Here is a 27,275-nt window from a genome sequence, read left to right as displayed (position 1 = left end):
CCTTCTCCCCATATCCCTTGATTCCGCTAGCCCCTAGAGCTCTGTCTAACTCTCTTTTAAATTCATCCAATGAATCGGCCTCCACTGCCCTCTGTGGCAGAGAATTCCACAAATTCACAACTCTCTGGGTGAAAATGTTTCTTCTCACCTCAGTTGTAAATGGCCTCCCCTTTATTCTTAGACTGTGGCCCCTGGTTCTGGACTCCTCCAACATTGGGAACATTTTTCCTGCATCTAGCTTGTCCAGTCTTTTTATAATTTTATACGTCTCTATAAGATCTCCCATTCATCCTTCTAAACTTCAATCAATACAAGCCCAGACTTTCCAATCTTTCCTCATATGACCGTCCCGCCATCCCAGGGATTAACCTCGTGAACGTACTTCTTACGGTTCCACTACTGTTTCCTTGTAGACGGCACGGTGGCGCAGAGGCAGAGTTGTTGCCTCACAGCACCAGACACCCGGTTCGATCCTGACTACGGGTGCTGTCCGTACGTTCTCCCCGCGACCTGCGTGGGTTTTCTCCGGGTGCTTCGGTTTCCTCCCACACTCCAAAGACGAGCGGGATTGTAAGTTAATCGGCTTTGGCAAAAATTGTAAATTGTCCCTAGTGCGTGTAGGATAGCGTTAGGTGGGGGATCGCTGGTCGGCGCGGACCCGGTGGGCCGAAGGGCCTGTTCCGCGCTGTATCTCTAAACTAAACGAATCTAAAATAAACTAAACTGCATCAGGAACGTCCTTGAAACCAGTTCCACAACCAGCGGTCGACACGGAATGCTGGAGTAACTCAGCGGGACAGGCAGCATCTCCGGAGAGAAGGAATGGGTGACGTTTCGGGTCGAGACCCTTCTTCAGACTGAGATTGTCAGCAAGTATTGTGTAGGAAATGAGCTGCAGAAGCAAGTATTGTTGTGCAGACTCCTTTGTAACGAAAGGCGAATGGATTGTAATTATGGAGTGCTGTCTCGGAGTGGTGCCTTGTCTGATGGCAGATTCAGGCAACAGCGTTAAGGACAAGAAGTGGAGATTTTGTGGAGGAAAAAAACAAAGTCTACGGGCAAAGTCTGTAGGAAAAGATCAAATTCTGTTTTGCTGGCCCCTCTGCCCTAGGGTCGCCAACTATCCCGTATTAGCCGGAACATCCCGTATTTTGGGGTAAATTTGTTTGTCCCCGTACGGGACTGCCCTTCTCCCGTATTAGTAGGGTTGCCAACTTCCTCACTCCCAAATAAGGGACAAAGGGTGACGTCACCGCCCCGCGCCCCATGTGACCTCACCCAGCCAGCGGTCACGTGCTCCCGCTCCACCAATGGCGGCCGCCTGCCAGGTCCGCGCCGACCAGTGATCCCTGCGCTCCAGCACGATCCTACACACACTAGGGCCAACTTACAATGTTTCAAAACCGATTAACCTACAAACTCGCACGTCCTTGGAGTGTGGGAGGAAACCGAAGCACCCGGAGAAAACCCACGCAGGCCACGGGGAGAACGAACAAACTCCGTACAGACAGCGCCCACTGTCAGAATTCAACCCAGGGTCCCTTGTGCTGTAAGGCAGCAACTCTAGCGCTGTTCCACCTAATTACACTTAATTATTATGGCCAGTTAGTGGAATTGTATGTGGTCAGGACTGATGACCACTCAATAAAGGGCATTATTGAGGCAACAATTGTTTAAAGGCAACCAGAATTGATTAGTGCGGGTGTCAGGGGTGATGGGGAGAAGGCAGGAGAATGGGGTCAAGACGGAGAGATAGATCAGCCATGATTGAATGGCGGGGTAGACTCTTTGGGCCGAATGGCCTGATTCTGCTCCTACAACTTGTTTGGGTTGATGTGTTTCTTTGCTCATGATAAGTGTTTTTTTATTACAAGATCACACGATAAGCTCGTCGGTCCATAAGTCATCGGAGCAGAATTAACAGACTGCATTTGTCAACAGGAGTTGGTGGAATACTTCATGTGGGGACCCTGCTCTTTGTAAACTGTGTTCAAATCTGTTTGTGTTTTGCATGTGAATCTGAGGGGGAAAGTAAGGTCATTGGACAACGGAGCTATTATGAGTCGCCCTCGTTAATATTCATCTGTCGGCCTCTGTAAACAGAATTATTTGGTGGGAGTAAATATATTGCCAAATAAGCTGACATTCCCACTCCATTGTGTGTACCAAGCACTGGCAGCAAACCAACTCAATGCTAGCATTTATTTCGAGAGGAGTTGTTTACAAAAACAGGGATGAAATGCCTCGCGAGGCTCGATAAGGCACTGGTCAGGCCACATTTGGAGTATTGTGAGCAATTGTGGGCCCTGTATCTGAGGAAGGACGTGCTGGCTCTGGAGAGGGTCCAGAGGAGGCTTTTCAAGAATGATCCCAGGAATGAGTGGGTTAACCTGTGATGAGCGTTTGTCACCACTGGGCCTGTACTCGCTGGAGTTTAGAAGGATGAGGGGGGGACCTCATTGAAACGTACAGAATAGTGAGCGGCCTGGATAGAGTGGATGTGGAGAGGATGTTTCCACTGGTGGGAGAGTCTAGGAGCAGAGGGCACAGCCTCAGAATTAAAGGACGTTCTTTTAGGAAGGAGATGAGGAGGTATTTCTTTAGACAGAGGGTGGTGAATCTGTGGGAGTCTTTGCCACAGAAGGCTGTGGAGGCCAAGTCAGTGGATATTTTTAAGGCCGAGAAAGATAGATTCTTGATCAGTCCGGGTGTCAGGGGTTATTGGGAGAAGGCAGGAGAATGGGGTTGAGACGGAGAGATAGATCAGCCATGATTGAATGGCGGAGTAGACTTGATGGGCCGAATGGCCTAATTCTACTCCTATCACATGACCTTATGACCTTATGGCAGTGTCACGTGGGGCGCGGGGCGGTGACATCACCTTGTCCCGTATTTGGGAGTGAGGAATTTGCCAACCCCGGACTTCTTTCCCAGGGATAACAGGATATACCACTCTATAGGCTTTAGGATACGGTAGCGCAGCGGTAGAGTTGCTGCTTTACAGCGAATGCAGCGCCGGAGACTCAGGTTCGATCCTGACTACGGGTGCTGCACTGTAAGGAGTTTGTACGTTCTCCCCGTGACTTGCGTGGGTTTTCTCTGAGATCTTCGGTTTCCTCCCACACTCCAAAGACGTACAGGTATGTAGGTTAATTGGCTGGGTAAATGTTAAAAAAAATAAATAAATAAATAAATAAAAATTGTCCCTAGTGGGTGTAGGATAGTGTTAATGTACGGGGATCACTGGGCGGCACGGACTTGGAGGGCCGAAAAGGCCTGTTTCCGGCTGTATATATATGATATGATATGATAGGATCACATGGTCATATGGTGCCTGGTGCAATTTTGCAGAACATCAGCTATTCAGGACCCAAAGTTCAGGCCCATCCTGTTCATTCATTCTACCATTATATTATTCCTGTGGGAATGATCAGCCATGATCAAATTGAATGGCGGTGCTGGCTCGAAGGGCCGAATGGCCTACTCCTGCACCTATTGTCTATTGTCGATTAATAGCCATTAACTCTTTCATCTTCAGTAAAAATACTTTCCCATTTCTAAACCCCTAACCCCTTAGAGGTCTGGTTGCTCCAATAGGAGGTAGCAGAAGCTTTGGAGAGGATGCGGAGGAGGTTTACTAGGATGCTGCCTGGATTGGAGGGTAGTAGCTATAATGAGAGTTTAGTATGATTTAGAGATACAGCACGGAAACAGGCCATTTGGCCCACCAGGTCCCTGCCGACCAGCGATCCTGAGATGCTGCCTGACCCTCTGAGTTACTCCAACATTTTGTGTATATCTTAAAGAGAATCAGTTGTTTAGGTTTAGTTTAATTTAGTTTAGTTTAGTTTAGTTTAGAGATACAGCACTGAAACAGGCCCTTCGGCCCACTAAGTCCGTGCCGACCAGCAATCCCCGCACATTGACACTCTCCTACACACACTAAGGATAATTTTCACATTTATACCCAGCCAATTAACCTACAAACCTGCACGTCTTTGGAGTGTGGGAGCAAACCGAAGATCTCGGAGAAAACCCACGCAGGTCACGGGGAGAACTTGCAAGCTCCGTACAGACAGCACCCATAGTCGGGATCGAACCCGGGTCTCCGGCGCTGCAAGTGCTGTAAGGCAGCGACTCTACCTCCGCGCCACCGTGCCGCCCTTATCAATAAGAGTAGATGAGCGTTTGACGACACTGGGCCTGTACTCGCTGAAGATCAGAATGATGAGGGGGGAAATTCATTGCAAGTTACCGAATAATGAAAAGACTGGACAGGGTGGGTGTGGAGAGGATGTTTCCACGAGTGGGGGAGTCTAGGACCAGAGGGCACAGCCTCAGAATAAAAGGATGTACCTTTGGAAAGGAGACGAGGAGGAATTGCTTTAGACCAAAGGCGGTGAATCTATGGAATTCATTGCCACAGTCTGTGATGGAGGCCAATGCATTGGGTATTTTTAAGGCCAAGGTTGACCGATTTGTGATTGAATTGAATACATGTTATTGGCCAAGTATGTACACACACAAGGAATGTGCCTGAAGAAGGGTCTCGACCCGAAACGTCACCCATTCCTTCTCTCCCGAGATGCTGCCTGACCTGCTGAGTTACTCCAGCATTTTGTGAATAAATCGAATGTGCCTTGGAGCTCCGCTCGCAAGTAACAACACGACATACAGTAAACAGTTAAGAATAAGCATTAAACATGAAGACATTAAAAATACAACATTTTTGTTTGAACATGTGAAGAATGAAATAAAATACCAGAGCAAAAGGAGGCTACTGCGTGTGTCAGGGGTTATGGGGAGAAGGCAGGAGAATGGGGTTGAGAGGGAAAGATAGATCAGTCACGATTGAATGGCGGAGTAGACTTGATGGTCTGAATGTCCTAATTCTCCCCCTAGGACATATTCTGATGGGCTGTTATCTCATGCATTACTCTGAACAAGGGTTTCATCCCGAAACGTCATCTCTTCCTTCTCTCCGGAAATGCTGCCTGTCCTGCTGAGTTACTCCAGCGCTTTGAGTCTGTCTTCAGTGCAAACCAGCATCTGCAGTTCCTTCATCCACAGCTTCCTCTTTAGCTCCTTGAAATATATATCTATTGGAAATCCAAATACACATGCTCCTCGACTTACGATGGGGTTATGTTCCGATAAACCCGTTGTAAATCGAAAATATCGTAAGTCAAAAACGCATTTAATGCACCTGATCGCGTGGCTGAGTGGGAACTGCGGCTCACTGGCGTTTAGTTTAGAGATACAGCGCGGAAACAGGCCCTTCGGCCCATCGAATCCACACCAACCAGCGATCCCCACACACTAATACTATCCCACACCCACTAGGGACAATTATTACATTTACACCAAGCCAATAAAACCTACAAACTCGCACGTCTTTGGAGTGTGGGAGGAAACCGAAGATCGCGGAAAAAAACCCACGCAGGTCACGGGGAGAACGTACAAACTCCGCACAGACAGCACCCGTAGTCAGGACCGAACCTGGGTCTCCGGCGCTGCATTCGCTGTAAGGCAGCAACTCTACCGCTGTGCACCATCGTAAATATCGTAAGTCGAAGCATCGAAAGTCGGGGAGCATCTGTACTCTACACCAACCCATTCATCTCGGTAGACTGTGCTTGTTATATCCCCGAAGACTTCAAACAAATTTGTCGAACATGATTTATCTTTCACAGAACATATTGACTCAGTTTAATTGTATTAAGCTTTTCTAAATGATTAGCTATTTTGTCTTTGCTCATTGACTCTGGCATCTTGCTAACAATAGATGTTAAATGAACTGGCCTCTAATTTCCCGATCTTTTTTCCCTCCATTCTTCATCGGGGGCATCACATTTGTTGTTTTCCTCTCCACCGATACCCTCAAAACCTAGTGAGTTCCGAACAAGTTCATGTTCGTAAGTCATATGTTCGTAAGTCATATGCGCAGAATTAGGCCATTCGGCCCTTCGAGTCTAATCAAGGCTGATCTATCTTTCCTTCCGAACCCCATTCTCTTGCCTTCTCCCCATAACCTCTGACACCCGCACTAATCAAGAATCTTATCTATCTCTGCCTTAAATATATCCATTGACTTGGCCTCCACAGCCTTCTGTGGCAAATAATTCCACAGATTCACCACCCTCTGACTAAAGAAATTCCTCCTCATCTCCTTCCTAAAGGAAGGTCCTTTAAATCTGAGGCTATGACCTCTGGTCCTGGATTCTCCAATTAGTGGAAACATCCTCTCCACATCCACTCTATCTAGGCCTTTCACTATTCTGTAAGTTTCAATGAGGTCTCCCCTCATCTTTCTAAACTCCAGCGAGTACAGGCCCAGTGCCGACAAACGCTCATCATATGTTAACCCATTCTCGTAAACCTCTTCTGGACCCTCTCCAGATCCAGCACATCCTTCCTCGGATATGAGGCCCAAAACTGCTCACAATACTCCAAATGCAGGTCTGAAGGTAGGAGCAGAATTAGACCTCACGTCTACTCCACTAATTGATCATGGCCGATCATTCTTTCCCTCTCAACCCCATACTCCTGCCTTCTCCCCAGAACCGGTGAAATCAATGGGTCCACCACATCATGAGCCCCATTCCTTTCCAAGTCTTGAATGCAGATCACAAAATTCCAGGTGACCGCCTTTAATGGGTTTGCTAACAGTCCCGTATTAGCCGGGACATCCCGTATTTTGGGCTAAATTGGTTTGTCCTGTACGGGACCGCCCTTGTCTCGTATTAGGCCCGGACACAGTAGGCCCGGACACTATAGGCCCGGACACGGTAGGCCCGGACACTATAGGCCCGGACACAGTAGGCCCGGACACTGTAGGTCTGTACACTGTAGGTCTGGACACTGTAGGTCCGGACATCGTGTATGTGTATGTGACAAATAAATTTGACTTGACTTGACTTGGAAACTGTAGGACAGGACACTGTAGGTCTGGACACTGTAGGTCTGTACACTGTAGGTCTGGACACTGTAGGCCCGGACACTGTAGGCCCGGACACTGTAGGTTTGGACACTGTAGGCCCGGACACAGTAGGCCCGGACACTGTAGGCCCGGACACTGTAGGCCCAGACACAGTAGGCCCGGACACTGTAGGCCCGGACACTGTAGGTCTGGACACTGTAGGTCCGGACACTGTAGGTCCGGACATTGTAGGTCTGGACACTGTAGGCCCGGACACTGTAGGCCCGGACACTGTAGGCCCGGACACTGTAGGTCCGGAGGCCCAGGTGCCGCCTAATGGAGGTTGCATAGCAACCCGCCTCCCGGCCCGGGTGGCCGCCATTGGTGGGACCATTTGGCTGATCGGTGTATATTCTCCTTGGTTATTGTCAACTCCCCAGGGCCATAACTGCAGGCAAGATTCCAAATGCTGGCTAACCAAAGTTTTATAAATCAGAATGCTTGACATCACGGCAATAAAATTGGACTGCGAATATTTTAGTTCAGTTTATTGTCAAGTGTACTGAGGTACAGTGAAAAGCTTTTGTTGCGTGCTAACCAGTCAGCGGAAAGACAATACATGATTACAATCGAGCCGTCCGCAGTGTACAGATACATGATAAGGAAATGTGTAGGATGGAACTGCAGATGCTGGTTTAAACCGAAGGCAGACACAAAATGCTGGGGTAACTCAGCGGGACAGGCAGCATCTCTGGAGATAAGGAATGGGTGACATTTCGGGTTGAGTCTGAAGAAGGGTCTCGACCTGAAACGTCACCCGTTCCTTCTCTCCAGAGATGCCCCCTGTCCTGCTGAGTTACTCCAGCATTTTGTGTCTATTTATGATAAGGAAATAACGTTTAGTGCAAAGTAAAGGCCAATCAAAGACAGTCCGAGGGTCACCAATGAGGTAGATAGTAGTTCAGCACTGCTCTCTAGTTGTGGTAGGATGGTTCAGTTGCCTGATAACAGCTGGGAAGAAACTGTCCCTGAATCTGGAGGTGTGCGTTTTCACACTTCTGTACCTCTTGCCCGATGGGAGAGGGGAGAAGAGGGAGTGGCCGGGGTGAGACTGGCCCTTGATGATGCTGCTGGCCTTGCCGAGGCAGCGTGAGGTGTAGATGGAGGCAATGGGAGGGAGGTTGGTTTGTGTGATGGTCTGGGCTGCGTCCACAATTGGCTGCAATTTCCTCTGTTTGCGGCAGGTTGGTTCAGATGCCTGATAACAGTTGGGGAGAAACTGAACCCTAATCTGGAGGTGTGCGTTTTTATTTTCATGAATGTAGAAGGCCAAGGCATCATGAATAGAAGTCACGATCTTCAGTTTGCAATAATCTTAACGGCCCATGTATGTTTTTATTTCCATAAACTTCAAATGACCCAAACATTACATGGGGGAGGACTGAGAAACAAAGATAACATATCAGTAATTAATGGTAATAAAATGTAATTGCCCTTAGAAAGAAATGAGTTGCTGGAAGCAATTACAGTAGGTTAAATGGGGCCAATATAATCTTTTTATTGATTTCAGCAAGTCTGTCAAACGCAACGTATAAAAGGAGGGATTACTGCATTTTGAAGATTAACTTTAGTCAAACTGAAGAGCTTTTCTGCATATTGATATTATGCTGCAGGGGGGAGGGGGGGGGGGGGGGAGGACAGAGGGATGAATGGAAATGAAACTGTTCCTTAGAGCATCAAAGCAGAAAGAATCCAATCAAATCAAATGTCGCCCCTGCCATCGGGAAGAAGGTTCAGGAGCCTGATAACTGTAATGTCCAGGTTCAGGGACAGTCTCTTCCCTACAGCCACCAGGATATTACACACCACAACCTCAAATAAACTCCGAACTCCGTAGACTTGGGGGTATTGGTTTTGTCTTTTTGCACTATTATTGTATGTGTACACATGCACACACGCGCACGCTCACACACGCTTGCACACACATGCATGCACACGCACGCATGCACACGCGCATGTGCGTGCACACACATAAGCATGCACAAGCACGCATGCACACACACACACATGTTCACATGGACACACACGCCTGAACACACACACGTGCGCATGCATGCACGCACGCACACATGCGGACACACACGCATGAACACACACACACACACACACATGCATGCACGCACGCACACATGTGGACACACACACACATGCATGCACGCACGCACACATGTGGACACACATGCACATGCATGCACGCACGCACACGCCCACTTTAATATTTACATCCACACAAAATTAATCTACCATTAATCTTTAAAGACACGTTAAGACCGTCAGATTAGATGGAGAGTCTCCGCAGCGATGAACACCTTTTACAGCTTGTAACTCTGCGGCTTTTTTGAGTGTGCGTATATCCTTTGCATGATAGCGTGGATTCCATCATGGCTGATCTATCTTTCCCTCTCATTCCCATTCTCCTGCCTTCTCCCCGTGACCCATAGAAACATAGAAACATAGAAAATAGGTGTAGAAGGAGGCCATTTGGCCCTTCATTACAATACAATACAATACAATACATCTTTATTGTCATTGTACAGAGGTACAACGAGATTGGGAATGCGCCTCCCATACGATGCAATAAATTAATTAGTTAATCAGTATTAATTTATACAACCCAGTGAAACAAAATTAGAAACAGTTTTAAAACAAGTGCAAGTAGATCTGTGCCGGTTCACTGTGCGATGTGACCATCCGGCTCAGCAGGACCGGTTCATAGCAGCTATGGCCCTGGGGATGAAGCTGTTCCTGAGTCTGGAGGTGCGGGCGTAGAAGGCCTTGTATCGTCTGCTCGATGGAAGGAGTTCGAACAGACTGTTGCAGGGGTGTGAAGAGTCTTTGTGGATGCTGGTGGCTTTCCTGAGGCATTGTGTGTTGTAGATGCCCTCCAAGGCTGGTAGCTGTGTTCCGATGGTCCTCTGAGCTCTATCATGGCTGAAGAGCTTTCCTCTCTGCCTCCGTGCAGCTGAGGTACCACACAGGGATGCCATGTGTTAGGATGCTCTCTAAGGTGCAGCGGTAGAAGTTCGTCAGCAGCTTTTGGGGTAGACCAGACTTTTTCAGTGTTCTCAGGTAGAACAGTCGTTGCTGTGCCTTCTTGACCAGCGCAGCGGTGTTAGTGGACCATGTGAGGTCCTCCGAAATATGAGTGCCCAAAAACTTGAAGCTGGACACTCTCTCCACACTGTCCCCGTTGATAAAGATCGGAGCTTATTCCCCGTTGTGTGACCTACCATTCACTGTGATCATGGCTGATCGTCCACAATCAGTACCCCGTGCCTGCCTTCTCCCCACATACCTTAATTCCGCTAGCCCCTAGAGCTCCATCTAACAGAGCTCCTAGATCTATCTATCGACCCCTGATGCCTTGTTTGTTTCCACGTTTCCTGCTGGCGTGTCTCTGACCGTTCCGATGTTGTCATTGCAGAGAATTTGCACGTTGGAAGGTGAGGAACCCAGCGGTGGAGAGGAGGGACCTGACCCGCAATCCCATCCCACTGATGCCGGAATTCCAGAGAAGCATCCGCCTGCTTGGAAGGAGGCCGTCAACCCAGCAAGTCATCGACACCGTCATCCGCAAATACGGGACCCATGTCCTCTCGTCCGCCATCCTTGGAGGTAGGTTTGTGCACGCACTTACAGCGAGGGTTGCCGACTGTCCCGTGTTAGCCGAGACATCCCGTACTTTGGGCTAAATTGGTTTGCCTCGTACGGGACCTCCCTTGTCCCGTATTAGGCCCGGGGGGCGCTGTAGGCCCGGACACTGTAGGCCTGGACACAGTAGGCCTGGACACTGTAGGCCCGGACAGTGTAGGCCCGGACACGGTAGGCCCGGACACTGTAGGCCCGGACACAGTAGGCCCGGACACTGTAGGCCCGGACACAGTAGGCCCGGACACTGTAGGCCCGGACACAGTAGGCCCGGACACTGTAGGCCCGGACACAGTAGGCCCGGACACTGTAGGCCCGGACACTGTAGGCCCGGACACAGTAGGCCCGGACACTGTAGGCCCGGACACAGTAGGCCCGGACACTGTAGGCCCGGACACTGTAGACCCGGACACTGTAGGAATAGGATCAGTAGGCGCCGCCCAGGCCGGGAGGTGGGTTGTGCACGCACTCACAGCGAGGGTTGCCGACTGTCCCGTGTTAGCCGAGACATTCCGTACTTTGGACTAAATTGGTTTGTCCCGTACGGGACCTGCCTTGTCCCGTATTAGGCCCGGGGGGCGCTGTAGGCCCGGACACTGTAGGCCTGGACACAGTAGGCCTGGACACTGTAGGCCCGGACAGTGTAGGCCCGGACAGTGTAGGCCCGGACACTGTAGGCCCGGACACTGTAGGCCCGGTCAGTGTAGGCCCGGACACTGTAGGCCCGGACAGTGTAGTACCGGACACGGTAGGCCCGGACACTGTAGGCCCGGACACAGTAGGCCCGAACACTGTAGGCCCGGACACTGTAGGCCCGGACACTGTAGGAATAGGATCAGTAGGCGCCGCCCAGGCCGGGAGGTGGGTTGCTACGCAACCGCCGTTAGGCGGCGCCCGGGCCTACACTGTCCGGAACTACAGCATCTCCCCCCCCCCCCGAGCTACAGCGTCGGGGCCTACAGCGTCGGGGCCTACAGTGTCCGGGCCTACAGTGTCCTGGCCTACAGTGTTGGGGCCTACAGTGTCCGGGCCTACAGTGTCCGGGCCTACAGGGTCCGGGCGTACAGCGCCGTCCGGGCCTAATACGGGACAAACCAAGGGCGGTCCCTTGCAGGACAAACCAATTTAGCCCTAAATACGGGATGTCCCGGCTAATACGGGACAGCTGGCAACCCGACCAAAGAGGGAGATGGTAGTTCAGCACTGCTCTCTGGTTGTGGTGGGATGGTTCTTTTATCATTCCTGGGTCAAAAGCCATGATAGCCCACCCCGCATGAGGACACATTTGCTTCACAAAGTGTGGTGCTTGAGAAAGGCTGCCCTAATGGATCGTTTACAAGTTGGCCGGAGTTGGGCAATAAATCGTGGCCTAGCTGCTGACACTCACAAGCCAAAAAATTAATTCAAAATAATCTTCCCAGTCGGTGCTCCATTGTATTCCAGTAAAAATAATGGATTTTCTCTTTGAATGTATCACTTGAATTTTTAAAACGTAATGATTTTTATTTGGGTAATTGCTTCCTCAGAGGTCAATGGGCCTTGTTCATCTATTAGATTTACTCAGCCCTTGTGATCTGGCTTCTTAATCGAGCCTTGGTGTTTAATAATCGCACCCAGCACTTTGTTCAACGTGCTCAAGGGGTTAAGATGAATGAACCTTTCCAAGTTCAAAATAACAGTTAAGTTAAATAAAATAACAGCCACAGGTATCAATGGCCTATTTCCTTGATCATCATTATTTTTCTGAATATCTTTCACTCGTTTGTTCTTTATCTCTCTTGGTTTCACCGTCTATATTTCTCGTTTCCCTCTCTCCTGACTCTCGGTTTGAAGAAGGTTCTCGACCCGGAATGCCACCCGTTCCTTCTCTCCAGAGATGCTGCCTGACCCGCTGAGTCGCTCCAGCATTTTTGTGTCCGTCTTCGAAATAAAAGTGTGTTTCATTTGCAAGGGAGATGATTTAAGGCAAGAGAAAGAGTGGATAAAAATCAATCAAATGCAAACACGAAGCTGCCAAAGGACAGGAGAGGAAGGCAGGCAAGAGTTTGTGCAGAGCATGACTAGTCAAACAGCAACTGGAAGATCAACTGGAAAATCGATGAACAGAATAATAGGGTGGCAATAAATAGTTTACAGTTTACAGATACAGTTTAGTTTATTGTCACGTGTACCGAGGTACAGTGAAAAGCTTTTGTTGCGTGCTATCCAAATAGAATAAATAGGGTGGCTCACTCACTATCTCACTCCCAAATACGGGACAAAGGGTGACGTCACCGCCCCGCGCCCCATGTGACCTCACCCAGCCAGCGGCCACGTGCTCCCGTTCCACCAATGGGGACCACTCGGGCAGGGAGGCGGGTTGCTAGGCAACCTCCGTTAGGCGGCACACAGGCGTCCGGGCCTACACTTTCCGGCACCACAGCGGCCCCCGGGCTACAGCGTCCGGGCCTACAGTATCCGGGCCTACACTGTCCGGGCCTACAGTGTGCAGCGGGTAGAGTTGCTGCCTTACAGCGACAGGGACCCGGGTTTGATCCCGACTACGGGTGCTGTCTGTACGGAGTTTGTACGTTCTCCCCGTGACCTCTCCTGTACAGTTTTAGTGAAGGAATAGGATCAGTAGGGTTGCCAACTGTCCCGTATTAGCCGGGACATCCCGTATTTTGGGCTAAATTGGTTTGTCCCGTACGGGACCGCCCTTGTCCCTTATTAGGCCCGGACGGCGCTTTAGGCCCGGAGACTGTTGGCCCGGACACTGTAGCCCGGAGGCCGGTGTAGTGCCGGACAGTGTAGGCCCGGACACTGTAGCCCGGGGACCGCTGTGGTGCCGGATAGTGTAGGCCCGGACACTGTAGGACCGGACGTTGTAGCCCGGGGACCGCTGTGGTGCCGGATAGTGTAGGCCCGGACACTGTAGCCCGGGGACCGCTGTGGTGCCGGACAGTGTAGGCCCGGACACTGTAGCCCGGGGACCGCTGTGGTGCCGGACAGTGTAGGCCCGGACACTGTAGCCCGGGGACTGCTGTGGTTCCGTATAGTGTAGGCCCGGACACTGTAGGACCGGACGTTGTAGCCCGGGGGCCGCTGTAGTGTCGGACACTGTAGGCCCGGATGCCCGTGTGCCGCCTAACGGAGGTTGCCTAGCAACCCGCCTCCCTGCCCGGGCGGCCCCCATTGGTGGAACGGGAGCACAATGGCCGCTGACTGGGTGAGGTAACGTGGGGCGCAGGGCGGTGACGTCACCCTTTGTCCCGTATTTGGGAGTGAGATAGTTGGCAACCCCTGGGACCAAGAGTACCTGCCTGCTTTCATATCTGAAAGTTGACACCTGGTGTACCCTTGGGGCAGAACACATGTTAAACGTTTCTGCTGAGCCACAGAACAGCGCTTTGAACTTATTGCCTTTTGCTTCACTTCTAATCTTCTGTCTGCTGTCCGAGCTGAAAGAGGCTTGGGCAGTTGAAGGCAGTCATGAAAAGCCAGAGTACATTGCCCAAAGCTGTTCACTGTTCTGCAATAATCGTCAATGGCAGGCAAATAAAATAAGGATGAATGATGTTGGCTGGATGAGGGATGAACCTTTTAGGTCTGGAATATGAGTTTGCCATTTCTGAAACACAGGGATTCAGCAGTCAGTATTGCTGCCTCACTGCCCCTGGGCTCTCTGGTTCACATCTGACCTTGTGTGCAGCTGCAATCATCTCTGTAGGAAAGTAAAACTGCAGGCCCTGGTTTAAATCGAAGGTACATCGCAAAATGCTGGAGTAACTCAGTGGGTCAGGCAGCATCTCGGGAGAGAAGGAATGGGTGACGTTTCGGGTCGAGACTGAATACTTCAGATAGAGAGAGAGAGGGAATGCAGGGGTTAATGCTCTCCTCCCGCACTTGCATCCTGGCCTGCTGAGTATTTCCAGCGTTTTCTGTTTTTGGTTTAACCTACAAACGTCACCCATTCCTTCTCTCCTGAGATGCTGCCTGTCCCACTGAGTTATAGGCAATAGACAATAGACAATAGGTGCAGGAGGAGGCCATTCGGCTCTTCGAGCCAGCACCGCCATTCAATGTGATCATGGCTGATCATTCTCAATCAGTACCCCGTTCCTGCCTTCTCCCCATACCCCCTGACTCCACTATCCTTAAGAGCTCTATCTAGCTCTCTCTTGAATGCATTCAGAGAATTGGCCTCCACTGCCTTCTGAGGCAGAAAATTCCACAGATTCACAACTCTATGGCTGAAAAAGTTTTTCCTCATCTCTGTTCTAAATGGCCTACCCCTTATTCTTAAACTGTGGCCCCTTGTTCTGGACTCCCCCAACATTGGGAACATGTTTCCTGCCTCTAACGTGTCCAACCCCTTAATAATCTTATACGTTTCGATAAGATCCCCTGTCATCCTTTTAAATTCCAGTGTATACAAGCCTAGTCGCTCCAGTCTTTCAACATATGACAGTCCCGCCATTCCGGGAATTAACCAAGTGAACCTACGCTGCACGCCCTCAATAGCAAGAATATCCTTCCTCAAATTTGGAGACCAAAACTGCACACAGTACTCCAGGTGCGGTCTCACTAGGGCCCTGTACAACTGCACACAGTACTCCAGGTGCACGGCAGGTGTTACTCCAGCATTTTGTGATACCTTCGATTTGTGCCAGCACTTGCGGTTATTTTCTTACACAATAATCCTCGGTGATCAGTGCAGAGTGGGAAAACATAAAATCAGGCTTTGGAACATCTGTAGTTTGCGTGTTTCCCGGTGGCTAATTCAGGTAAGGTTTACTGTGGGATGCTAGCCGGGCTTTCTACTTGCGATTGATTGCTGCCCGCCATTCTCAAAGGGATTAGTCACGCAAGCTTCGATGCCAATGCTGCCACATTGGATCGTGATGATACGGCTAATCCCATCAGCTTCAGGGAGGAAGTGTTGTGACGGGAGAATAGTGAGGCCGGAGGAGAGGAGGAGAGGAGATGGAGCCCGGGGTCCAGGGGTGGGCCACCCAGGACAAACAGGAGTGCGGGAGGAAACCGTGGGTCTTGGAGGAGAAAACCCACGCAGGTCACGGGGAGAACGTACAAACACCGTACAGACAGCTCCCGTAGTCGGGATCGAACCCGGGTCCATGGTGCTGCAAGGCAGCAAATGAGAGGAATAGATCGGGTAGACACACAGTCTCTTGCCCAGAGTTGGGGAATCGAAGACCAGAGGACATAGGTTCAAGGTAAAGGGGGAAAAGATTTAATTGTAATCAATGGGGTGATTTTATCACACAAAGGGTGGCAGGTGTATGGAACAAGCTGCCAGAGGAGGTAGTTGAGGCTGGGACTATCCCATCGTTTAAGCAGCGGTTAGGCAGGTACATGGATAGGACAGGTTTGGAGGAGTGTGGACCAAGTGCAGGCAGGTGGGACTAGTGTAGCTGGGACATGTTGGTCGGTGTGGGCAAGTTGGGTCAATGAGCCTGTTTCCACACTGTATCACTCTGTCACTCTAACTCTACCACTGTATTTCTGTTATTTCTGTTGTTCTGCCTCCTCTTCGCTGGTTATTTTCTTGAATATCTTAAATTATATTGTGTGGGAAGGAACTGCAGATGCTGGTTTAAACGAAAGACAGGCACAAAAAGCTGGAGTAACTCAGGCAGCATCTCTGGAGAAAAGGAATAGGTGACATTTTGGGTCGAGACCCTTCTGAAAGAAACATCGAAACATAGAAAATAGGTGCAGGAGGAGGCCATTTGGCCCTTCTTCAGACTGAGAGTCAGGGGAAAGGGAAACGTGAGATGTGGACGATGATGTAGAGAGATATCTCTCTTACATTACTTCTTCAGGTTAGTTATCATTCTGCTAGTGGTAAGAGTTTCACTTTCAATAATTTATCAAAGCAAGAAGAATGGATGATGTGTTAATGAATCTCATGGAAATTTGCCAGTTTTCTTTTGCATTCCCCATCCAACTAAACTTTAACAATGGAATAAATAATACAAGTGTTTGCACTTGGCAGGAGTATCCAAGTGCACCGACGTTTTCTCCTGCAAGTGCTGGTCGATTAGGGTTGCCAACTGTCCCGTATTAGCCGGGACATCCCGTATTTTGAGCTAAATTGATTTCTCCTGTACGGGACCGCCCTTGACACGTATTAGGCCCGGACGGCACTGTAGGCCCGGACACTGTATGCCCGGACTGTAGGCCCGGACACTGTAGGCCCGGACACTGCAGGCCCGTACACTGTAGGCCTGGACCCTGTAGGCCCTTGAATCTCAGTCTGAAGAAGGGTCTCGACCCAAAACATCACCTATTCTTTTTCTCCAGAGATGCTGCCTGACCCGCTGAGTTACTCCAGCATTTTGTGTCTATCTTAAAGAGAATCAGTTGTTTAGGTTTAGTTTAGTTTAATTTGGTTTAGTTTAGTTTAGTTTAGTTTAGTTTAGTTTAGTTTAGTTTAGTTTAGTTTAGAGGTACAGCACTGAAACAGGCCCTTCGGCCCACTGAGTCCATGCCGACCAGCGATCCCCGCACAATAACACCATCCTATACACACTAGGGATAATTTTATATTTACACCAAGCCATTTAACCTACAAACCACTACGTCTTTGGAGTGTGGGAGGAAACCGAAGATCTCGGAGAAAACCCACGCGGGTCACGGGGAGAACGTGCAAACTCCGTACAGACAGTGCCCGTAGTCGGGATGGAACCCGGGTCTCCGGCGCTGTGAGGCAGCAACTCTACCGCTGCGCCACCGTGTGCTTTTGGATCGCATCTCCTTGCTCTCCACTCCCCCATATTGAGGCCAAGAAAGGTTTTAAAAAGCTCCAACTGCACAATCTATTCATTAAACGTAGTGTGTTGACCAGGGAAATGAAATGAGCCACAGAAGCGAAGTGAACAGGCACACAGTGCAGCAGTGACATTTAAACTGAACAATTGAGATCCTGCGATAAGACATGGCAGTCTTTCAGCAGAGATTGATGGGAGTTATGAGAAGAGTCATCATATTTCCGTGAATAGGTAGAACCAGTGCTATGTTGAGCCTTCATAACGAGAGGATTTGAGCAGAGGAGTAAAAAGATCTTTCTGCATTTCTACAGGGCCCTGGTGAGACCACATCTGGAGCATTGTGTGCAGTTTTGGTCTCCTAATTTGAGGAAGGACGTCCTTGCTATTGAGGCAGGGCAGCGTAGGTTAACCAGGTTAATCCCCGGGATGGCAGGACTGTCATATGAGGAAAGATTGGAAAGACTGGGCTTGTATTCACTGGAATTTAGAAGGATGAAAGGGGATCTTAGATTTAGATTTAGAGATACAGCGCGGAAGCAGGCCCTTCAGCCCACCGAGTCCGCACCGCCCAGCGATCCCCGCACATTAACACTATCCTACACACACTAGGGACAATTTTTACATTTTACCCAGTCAATTAACCTACATACCTGTACGTCTTTGGAGTGTGGGAGGAAACCGAAGATCTCGGAGAAAACTCACGCAGGTCACGGGGAGAACGTACAAACTCTGTACAGACGGCGCCCGTAGTCAGGATCGAATCTGAGTCTCCGGCGCTGCATTCGCTGTAAGGCAGCAACTCTACCGCTGCGCCACCGTGCCATCTTATAGAGACGTATAAAATTATAAAAGGACTAGACAAGATAGATGCAGGAAAAATGTTCCCAATGTTGGGGGAGTCCAGAACCAGGGGCCCCACACTCCAAGAATAATGGGGAGGCCATTTAAAACTGAGATGAGAAAGAACTTTTTCACCCAAATAAGGATCAAGTCCCTCATTTGATTAGTACGGGTGTCGAAAGTCACAGGGAGAAGGCAGGAGACTGGGGTTGTGAGGGAGAGATAGATCAGCCATGATTGAATGGCAGAGTGGACTGGATGGGCTGAATGGCCTCATTCTGCTCCTATCTTCTAAGAGCCACAATAAATTCTAAGAATAAAGGGGAGGCCATTTAAAACTGAGGCGAGAAAAAACTTTTTCATCCAGAGAGTTGTGAATTCGTGGAATTCTCTGCCACAGAGGGCAGTGGAGGCCAATTCACTGGATGAATTTAAAAGAGAGTTAGATAGAGCTCTAGGGACTAGCGGAATCAAGGGATGTGGGGAGAAGGCAGGCACGGGTTACTGATTGTGGATGATCAGCCATGATCACAATGAATAGCGGTGCTGGCTCGAATGGCCGAATGGCCTCCTCCTGCACCTATTTTCTCTGTTTCCATTTTGTGAGCAGCACCTCTTTTAAGCCCTGAATGTGCAGGGATCACCAAGGAAAAATCATAACACCATAGACTTAGGTTCAAGAGTTTTAGAGTTTTAGAGTTTAGAGATACAGCTCTTCAGCCCCATTTGCCCACGCTGGCCATAATGTAGTATAATGTACTATATACTACATTAGGGTTGGGGCTAGTTTTCCATGCTCTCCTCTGTTCAGTAGATTGTCGATGATTTCTGCTTAAATCAAACTTAATGTTCATGCCATCGTCTCGTATCCCATCGCTACACTTCTGTGAGAACCGTTCACAATAATCTTGTAATTTACCACAAAGGAACACATAGTGCTGGAGTAACTCAGCGGGTCAGGCAGCATCTCTGGAGAACATGGATAGGTGACGTGTCGGGTAAAGGCCCTTCATGAGAACTGTCCAACCCAAAACGTCTCCTAACCATGTTCTCCAGAGATGCTGCCTGACCCGCTGAGTTGCTCCAGCACTCTGTGAAACGTCACCTATCCATGTTCTCCAGAGATGCTGCCTGACCCGCTGAGTTACTCCAGTACTCTGTGAAACGTCACCTATCCATGTTCTCCAGAGATGCTGCCTGACCCGCTGAGTTGCTCCAGCACTCTGTGTGTCCTTTTGTGCATTAAGGGCGGCACGGTAGCGCAGCGGTAGAGTTGCTGCTTTACAGCGAATGCAGCGCCGGAGACACAGGTTCGATCCTGACTACGGGTGCTGCACTGTAAGGAGTTTGTACGTTCTCCCCGTGACCTGCGTGGGTTTTCTCCGAGATCTTCGGTTTCCTCCCACACTCCAAAGACGTACAGGTATGTAGGTTAATTGGCTGGGTAAATGTAAAAATTGTCCCTAGTGGGTGTAGGATAGTGTTAATGTACGGGGATCACTGGGCGGCACGGACTTGGAGGGCCGAAAAGGCCTGTTTCCGGCTGTAGATATATGATATGATATGATAACCATCATCTACAGTTCTTTGTTCCTTCTCTCTCTTCGTTTTCTTTCACCGGTCACCGTTGCTCACAGTTCGATTCTTCCTCCCTCCACAGGAGAAGAAGCACTTACCATGTACATGGACAAGAGCAAGTTGGACAGAAAGTCAACGAATGGCAGTCAGAGTGTGGAGGCCCTTCACCAGCTGGCCTCGTCCTACTTCATCGACCGCGACGGGACCATGCGCAGACTTCACGAAATCCAAATCTCAACTGGAGCAATCAAGGTATTTCGCACGTGGTCTTTTCAAATACAAAAGCTATCTCGGTGGCGCAGCGGTAGAGTTGCTGCCTTACAGCGCTTGCATTGCCCAGAGACCCGGGTTCCATCCCGACTACTTGTCACAATCGCAACGGCGAAGTCAAATATTAAATGACTTGGTTTCTTCTTGAGAAAGGTGCAATCTTCAACGATTCACTGGTACTTTATTGCCACATGCGCCCAACTAAGTCCAGAGAAATCCCCTTTTGTTGCATAAAAACACAACGTCCGTCAATAGCCGCCGCGGTGGCGCAGCGGCAGAGTTGCTGCCTCACAGCGCCGGAGACCCCGGGTTCCACCCCGACTACGGGCGCCGTCTGTACGGAGTTTGCACGTTCTCCCCGTGACCTGCGTGGTTTTCCCCGAGATCTCCGATTTCCTCCCACACTCCAAAGACGTGCAGGTTTTGTGGGTTAATTGGCTTGGTGTAAGTGTAAATTCACCCTAGTGTGTGTAGGATAGTGTTAGTGTGCGGGGATCGCTGGTCGGTGCGGACTCGGTGGGCCCTGTTTCCGCACTGTATCTCTAAACTAAACGAATCTATCTTTGGGTAAAGGCAATGATGATGGTCATTCTCTGGTTTCAAAAGATGGATCACCTCAAGATAATTCTAAATGGTCATGTCATAAGTGTTAGGAGTAGAATTAGGCCATTTGGCCCATCAAGTTTACTCCGCCATTCAATCATGGCTGAGCTATCTCTCCCTCCCAACCCCATTCTCCCCATAACCCCTGACACCCGCACTAATCATGAATCTATCGATCTCAAAATGGTCACACAATGGAGTGCCTGAAGAAGGGTCTCGACCCCAAGCATCGTCTGTTCCTTTTCACCACAGATGCTGCCTGACCCGTTGAGCTACTCCAGCACTCTGTGAAACATCACCTATCCATGTTCTCCAGAGATGCTGCCTGACCCGCTGAGTTACTCCAGCACTCTGTGAAACGTCACCTATCCATGTTCTCCACAGATGCTGCCTGACCCGCTGAGTTACTCCAGCACTCTGTGTCTTTCTTTGACTCATTGTAAGTTCATGAGTTCATACGTTACAGGAGCAGAATTAGGCCATTTGGCCCATCAAGCCCGCTCCACCATTCGATCATGGAAACAATATCAGATGACTTTCATTGCATGAACTCTTTTGCATATCCACCCTGTCCATTGGAACTGAAATCTGAACGAATGAACAACATAATGGCAGTGGAGGCCGTGGAGATTGACAGGTTCTTGATTAATACAGGTGTCAGGGATTCTTGATTAGTACGGGTGGGGAGAAGGCAGGAGAATGGGGTTGAGAAGGAACGATAGATCAGTCATGATTGAATGGCGGAGTAGACTTGATGGGCCGAATGGCCTAATTCTGCTCCTAGAACATACGAGTATATAATTCGGACAGCTGCCCATTGTCAGTAAAGAGAGTTTCAGATGGTATTTAGCAGACACAAGGAACTGCAGAATGCTAGGCCCTTGCATAAAACACAAAAGTGCTGGAGTAACTCAGTGGGTTGGGCAGCATCTCAGGACAACATGGACTGGTGACGTTTCAGGTTGGGATCCTTCTTGAGATGCTTTCGTTGCCAGTTTTGTCTAGATCATGCTGCCAAGCACCATACATCTACCTCCCAAATCAAAGTCTAGAGGGCACAGCGTTAAGATGAGAGGGTTAAAGTTTGAAGGCGATGTGCGGGCAGCGTTTATACACAGACGGTAGTGGGCGCCTGAAACATGCTGTTTAGTTTAGTTGAGTTTATTGTCACGTGTACCGAGGTACAGTGAAAAGCTTTTGTTGCGTGCTAACCAGTCAGCGGAAAGACAATACATGATTACAATCGAGCCATTTACACTGTACAGATACATGATGAGGGAACAACGTTTAGTGCAAGGTAAAGCCAGTAACGTCCGATCAACGATAGTCTGAAGAAGGGTCTCGACCCGAAACGTCACCCATTCCTTCTCTCCTGAGATGCTGCCTGACCTGCTGAGTTACTCCAACATTTTGTGAATAAATACCTTCCATTTGTACCAGCATCTGCAGTTATTTTCTTACACTAAGGATAGTTTGAGGGTCACCAATGAGGTAGATGGTAGTTCAGTACTGCTCTCTGGTGGTGGTGGGTAATGGTGGATGGTGGTGGGTAATGGTGGATGGTGGTGGGGAATGGTGGGTGGTGGTGGGGAATGGTGGAGGCTACTGTGATAGTGGCATTTAAGAGGCGTTTATAGGCACAAGGATAGGCAGGGAATGGGGCCATAAGGGTCTTTAGTTTTGTTCATTATTGTCAGACAATAATAGTAGATGGGAGATCAGGACTGCACTCCAGCTAGGGTTGCCAACTTCCTCACACCCACGTAAGGGACAAAAGGTGACGTCAACCGCCCCCGCGCCCCACGTGACCTCACCCAGCCAGCGGCCACGTGCTCCCGCTCCACCAATGGCGGCCGCCCGGGCCTGGGGGCCTACAGTGTCCGGGCCCACACTGTCCGGGCCCACACTGTCCGGGGCCCACACTGTCCGGGCCCACACTGTCCGGGGCCACAAGTGTCCGGGGCCTAATATGGGGACAAGGGCGGTCCCGTACAGGACAAACCAATTTAGCCCAAAATAGGGGATGTCCGGCTAATACGGGACAGTTGGCAACCCTATCTCTAGCTGATGAGAGGATGGTTCAATTATCTGATAACAGCTGGGAAGAAACTGCCCCTGAATCTGGAGGTGTGCGTTTTCACACTTCTGTACCTCTTGCCTGATGGGAGAGGGGAGAAGAGGGAGTGGCCGGGGTGAGACTGGTCCTTGATGATGCTGCTGGCCTTGCCGAGCAGCGTGAGGTGTAGATGGAGTCAATGGAAGGGAGGTTGGTTTGTGTGATGGTCTGGGCTGCGTCCACAACCTCTCTGTAATATCTTGCGGTCTTGGATGGAGCTGTTCCCAAACCACGCTGTCATGTGTTTGACATTAGTTTGGCACAGACGCTCTGAGCTGAAAAACCTGTACCTTGGCTGCACGTTCTGTAGACACAAAATGCTGAGTAACTCAGCGGTGTCAGGCAGCATCTCCGGAGAAAAGGAATGGGTGACGTTTCAGGTCAAGACCCTTCAGGTCGAGACTGTGTCTGAAGAAGGGGTCTTAACCCAAACCCAGCATTTTATGTCTATCTTCTGTGACAAACAGCATCTAGAGTTCCTTCTTACACCCTGTACTGTTCTAGGTTCAATGACAAAAGATAAAAGGGCGAGAGAGAGAGAGGGAGAGAAAGAGATTGAGAGAGAGAGATAGAGAGAGAGAGAGAGAGAGAGAGAGAGAGAGAGAGAGAGAGAGAGAGAGAGAGAGAGAGAGGAGAGAGAGAGAGAGAGGAGAGAGAGAGAGAGAGAGAGAGAGAGAGAGAGAGAGAGAGAAGAGAGAGAGAGAGAGAAGAAAGATGGAGAGGGAGAAGGAAGGAGAGGGAGAAGGAGGGAGAGAGAGAGAGAGGAGAGGGAGGGGAGGGAGAGAGAGAGAGAGAGAGAGAGAACGCTGGTCGCTGGGGGGGTGGTCGAGGCCATTGTAAATAAAGATGACACCATTGTTCTATAATGATTGATTGATGTACAGTGACCGTTGAGGATTTATGTACCATTCGGTACACTGCAATATGCATTTGTTGAATAAAGTCCTTGGAAAGGTGAAAAGAAAAGATGATCCTCTTTGGCTGTTAGCTCAGATGTCTTTCCGGGTGGTATTTCAATCATTGGCTTAGAGGACAAGTTCACAGTGTGGAAGAGGTTTGTAGCTGTTATGTCTTCTCACACCACTGCCCACACGTGAATCATAACGTTCAGAGCGGTGCCGACAGACCGAAAGGCAGCAGTAATTTATCCACGTGGGAGCTGTCAGACAAGGCTGCCAACGATGGGGGCCATTATGTTCGAGACATAACCCCAGAGGATCCAGGGCTTGTTAACGGCCGAACTGTGCAACTCTGCTGTAGAAGAGCGGGGCGGCACGGTGGCGGGGTGGTAGAGTTGCTGCCCCGTAGCGCTAGAGACCGGGTTCCATCCTGACTACGGGTGCTGCCTTCTCCCCATAACCGCTGACGCCTTACTAACCAATCGACTTCCTATTCCATGGTCACACAAAAAAAAGAGAAGGCACATTTTGGATGGTATTAAGAATCTCCAGTCCACTGGGAGCACACGCAGGAGTATATCATCTCATAACAAGAGAGGCTGTGGTAGAGGTTTACTTGAGTTTAGTTTAGAGATACAGCACGGAAACAGGCCCTTCGGCCCACCGGGTCCGCACCGGCCAGCGATCCCCGCACACTAACACTATCCCCACACACACTAGGGACATTTTCACACTATTCCAGCCAATTAGAAACATAGAAACATAGAAAATAGGTGCAGGAGTAGGCCATTCGGCCCTTCGAGCCTGCACCGCCATTCAATATGATCATGGCTGATCATCCAGCTCGGTAACCTGTACCTGCCTTCTCTCCATACCCCCTGATCCCTTTAGCCACAAGGGCCACATCTAACTCCCTCTTAAATATAGCCAATGAACTGGCCTCAACTACCTTCTGTGGCAGAGAATTCCACAGATTCACCACTCTGTGTGTGAAGAAATGTTTTCTCATCTCGGACCTAAAAGACTTCCCCCTTATCCTTAAGCTGTGACCCCTGGTTCTGGACTTCCCCAACATCGGGAACAATCTTCCCGCATCTAGCCTCTCCAACCTTTAAGAATTTTTATATGTTTCTATAAGATCCCCCCTTAATTAACCTACAAACCTGCACGTCTTTGGAGTGTGGGGGGGAAACCGAAGATCTCGGAGAAAACCCACGTAGGTCCACGGGGGAGAACGTACCGTACAGACGGCGCCCGTGGTCGGGATGGAACCCGGGTCTCCGGCGCTGTGAGGCAGCAACTCTACCGCTGCAGGTGGAGGAATAACACGAAGTAAGGTCAGAGGATGACATCTTATCTGTCTCTCAGCTGTCAGTAAAAGGTGGCTTGGCAACCTAGAAGGAAGACCAAGGGAGGCCGCGCTGATATACTGTGGTCCCAAACTCACGTCAAATTAGGTCATATCATTATTAACATAATGCTATTAGTGAGAGCAGTTTGACAGCTGTGTAATCCTGTATCACATGGGATGCACTTTGATTGAAAATGCTTCGGCACTCAGTGGAAATCTGCGAAGGATAAGTGGAAATGAAAGTATTTTTCTGAGAGGATTTCCACCTATTGAATTATGTAACTCTCCCTCCCCCTCCCCCTCCCCCTCCCCCTCCCCCTCTCCCTCTCCCTCCTCACCTCTCCCTCTCCCTCTCCCTCTCCCTCTCCCTCTCCCTCTCCCTCTCCCTCTCCCTCTCCCTCTCCCTCTCCCTCTCCCTCTCCCTCTCCTCTCCCTCTCCCTCTCCCTCTCCCTCTCCTCTCCCTCTCCCTCTCCCTCTCCCTCTCCCTCTCCCTCTCCCTCTCCTCTCCCTCTCCCTCTCCCTCTCCCTCTCCCTCTCCCTCTCCTCTCCCTCTCCCTCTCCTCTCCCTCTCCCTCTCCTCTCCCTCTCCCTCTCCCTCTCCTCTCCCTCTCCCTCTCCCTCTCCCTCTCCTCTCCCTCTCCCTCTCCCTCTCCCTCTCCCTCTCCTCTCCCTCTCCTCTCCTCTCCCTCTCCCTCTCCCTCTCCCTCTCCCTCTCCCTCTCCCTCTCCCTCTCCTCCCCTCTCCCCCTCCCTCTCTCCCTTTACTCTCCCCCTTCTTTCTCTTTCTTTCCTCTCTCTATTTCTTTACCTTTATTTCTCTATTTCTCTCCCTATTTCTCTGTCTCTTTCTCTCGCTCCATATACAGATAGATTTCTCTCATTCTCTTTAGGGTTTAGTTTAGAGTTTCTCTCTCTCTCTCTCTCTCTCTCTCGCTCTCTCTCCCTCTCTTGCTCTCTCTCTCTCTTCTACTCTCGCTCTCTCTTTATCTTCTCTCTCTCCACATCTCCCATTTGATATGTACCCCACTTTAAATGTCCCCAGTGTGCAGATGAGTGCAACATCTGAGGGGAATATGGGGATTGCAATGTAGAGTTGCTGCCTCACAGCGCCAGAGACCGGGGTTCCATCCCGACTACAGGCGCTGTCTGCACTGAGTTTGTACGTTCTCCCAGTGACCTGCGTGGGTTTTCTCCGGGTGCTCCGGTTTCCTCCCACACTCCAAATACGTAATTTGTAAGTTAATGGGGCTCGGTAAAAATTGTAAATTGTCCCCAGTGTGTGTAGGATAGTGCTAGTGTGCGGGGATCGCTGGTCAGCGCGGGCTCGGTGTGGCCGAAGGGCCTGTGTCCGTACTGTATCTCTAAAGTCGAAATGTTTACAGACATTTAAGTAGTTTGGAGGTTGATTTTAGCAACGCAGTAGATTCAACATCGAGCTCAATGTCCAGTGGATTAGTTTAACAACTAACAGTGGAGGTAAATAATCCTTAGGATGGTACAAAGAGAAAGTTATTGACTTTTATCGTGTTTTTCTTTCCAAAAACGCTTTTGGCATAAATACAGTGGCAATTCTCTCTGCGCTCTCTTCAGACAGCTTAGCCAGAATGTCGTGAGTTATCTCTGTGCAATATAACTTGGCCACAGCCAAGATTTCTTGTTGTATCTGCCTGTTCCCTCCAGCATATAATAAATTGTTTTGTGTGTAAAGTAGCCCAAATAAATTGCAAAATTATTCAGATAACCTCACGATGTGGCATGGCAAACACGTTAATAAATGGAACTCGGAAGAGGCAAAAAGCTGATTGACATTATGTCTTATTGTTGAGATTGCAGATAGAACAAACTCAAATGTTGCAGCTCCTAATCTCCAAAGTCATAACTCCTTCAAGATTCGCAGAGTTTCTGCCTCACAGTGCCAGAGACCCAGGTTTTCAATCCTGACTACGGGCGCTGTCTGTACGGAGTTTGTACGTTCTCCCCCGTGACCTGCGTGGGTTTCTCCGGGTGCTCCGGTTTCCAGCCACACTCAAAGACGTGCAGGTTTGTTGGTTAATTGGCTTCGGTAAAAAAATCGTAAATTGTCCCCAGTGTGTGTAGGGCTGTGTTAGTGTGCGGGGATCGCTGGTCGGCGCGGACTCGGTGGTCGAAGGGCCTGTTTCCGCGCTGGTATCTCCAAACTAAAAAACTCTCGCCAGGTTGAAAATCATCTTTCTCAACT

The 27,275-nt window shown here is 49.7% G+C and overlaps 1 protein-coding gene across 3 annotated transcripts in view; it reads left to right on the top strand.

Moving 5' to 3' along the window:
• brinp1 (bone morphogenetic protein/retinoic acid inducible neural-specific 1) overlaps positions 1–27,275 on the top strand; it is a 199,312-nt gene that overhangs the window by 124,994 nt on the left and 47,043 nt on the right. For all 3 annotated transcript variants that reach the window (XM_078425827.1, XM_078425829.1, XM_078425828.1), the window contains 2 exons: positions 10,404–10,594; positions 19,901–20,070. In XM_078425827.1, coding sequence (XP_078281953.1) covers positions 10,404–10,594; positions 19,901–20,070 — 361 coding nt within the window. The remainder of the gene's footprint in view (positions 1–10,403; positions 10,595–19,900; positions 20,071–27,275) is intronic.

The sequence above is a fragment of the Rhinoraja longicauda genome, chromosome 31 (assembly GCF_053455715.1).
Source record: "Rhinoraja longicauda isolate Sanriku21f chromosome 31, sRhiLon1.1, whole genome shotgun sequence".
In the NCBI taxonomy this organism is placed as follows: Eukaryota; Metazoa; Chordata; class Chondrichthyes; order Rajiformes; family Arhynchobatidae; genus Rhinoraja; species Rhinoraja longicauda.
This window is presented reverse-complemented; position numbering and strand designations above follow the sequence as displayed.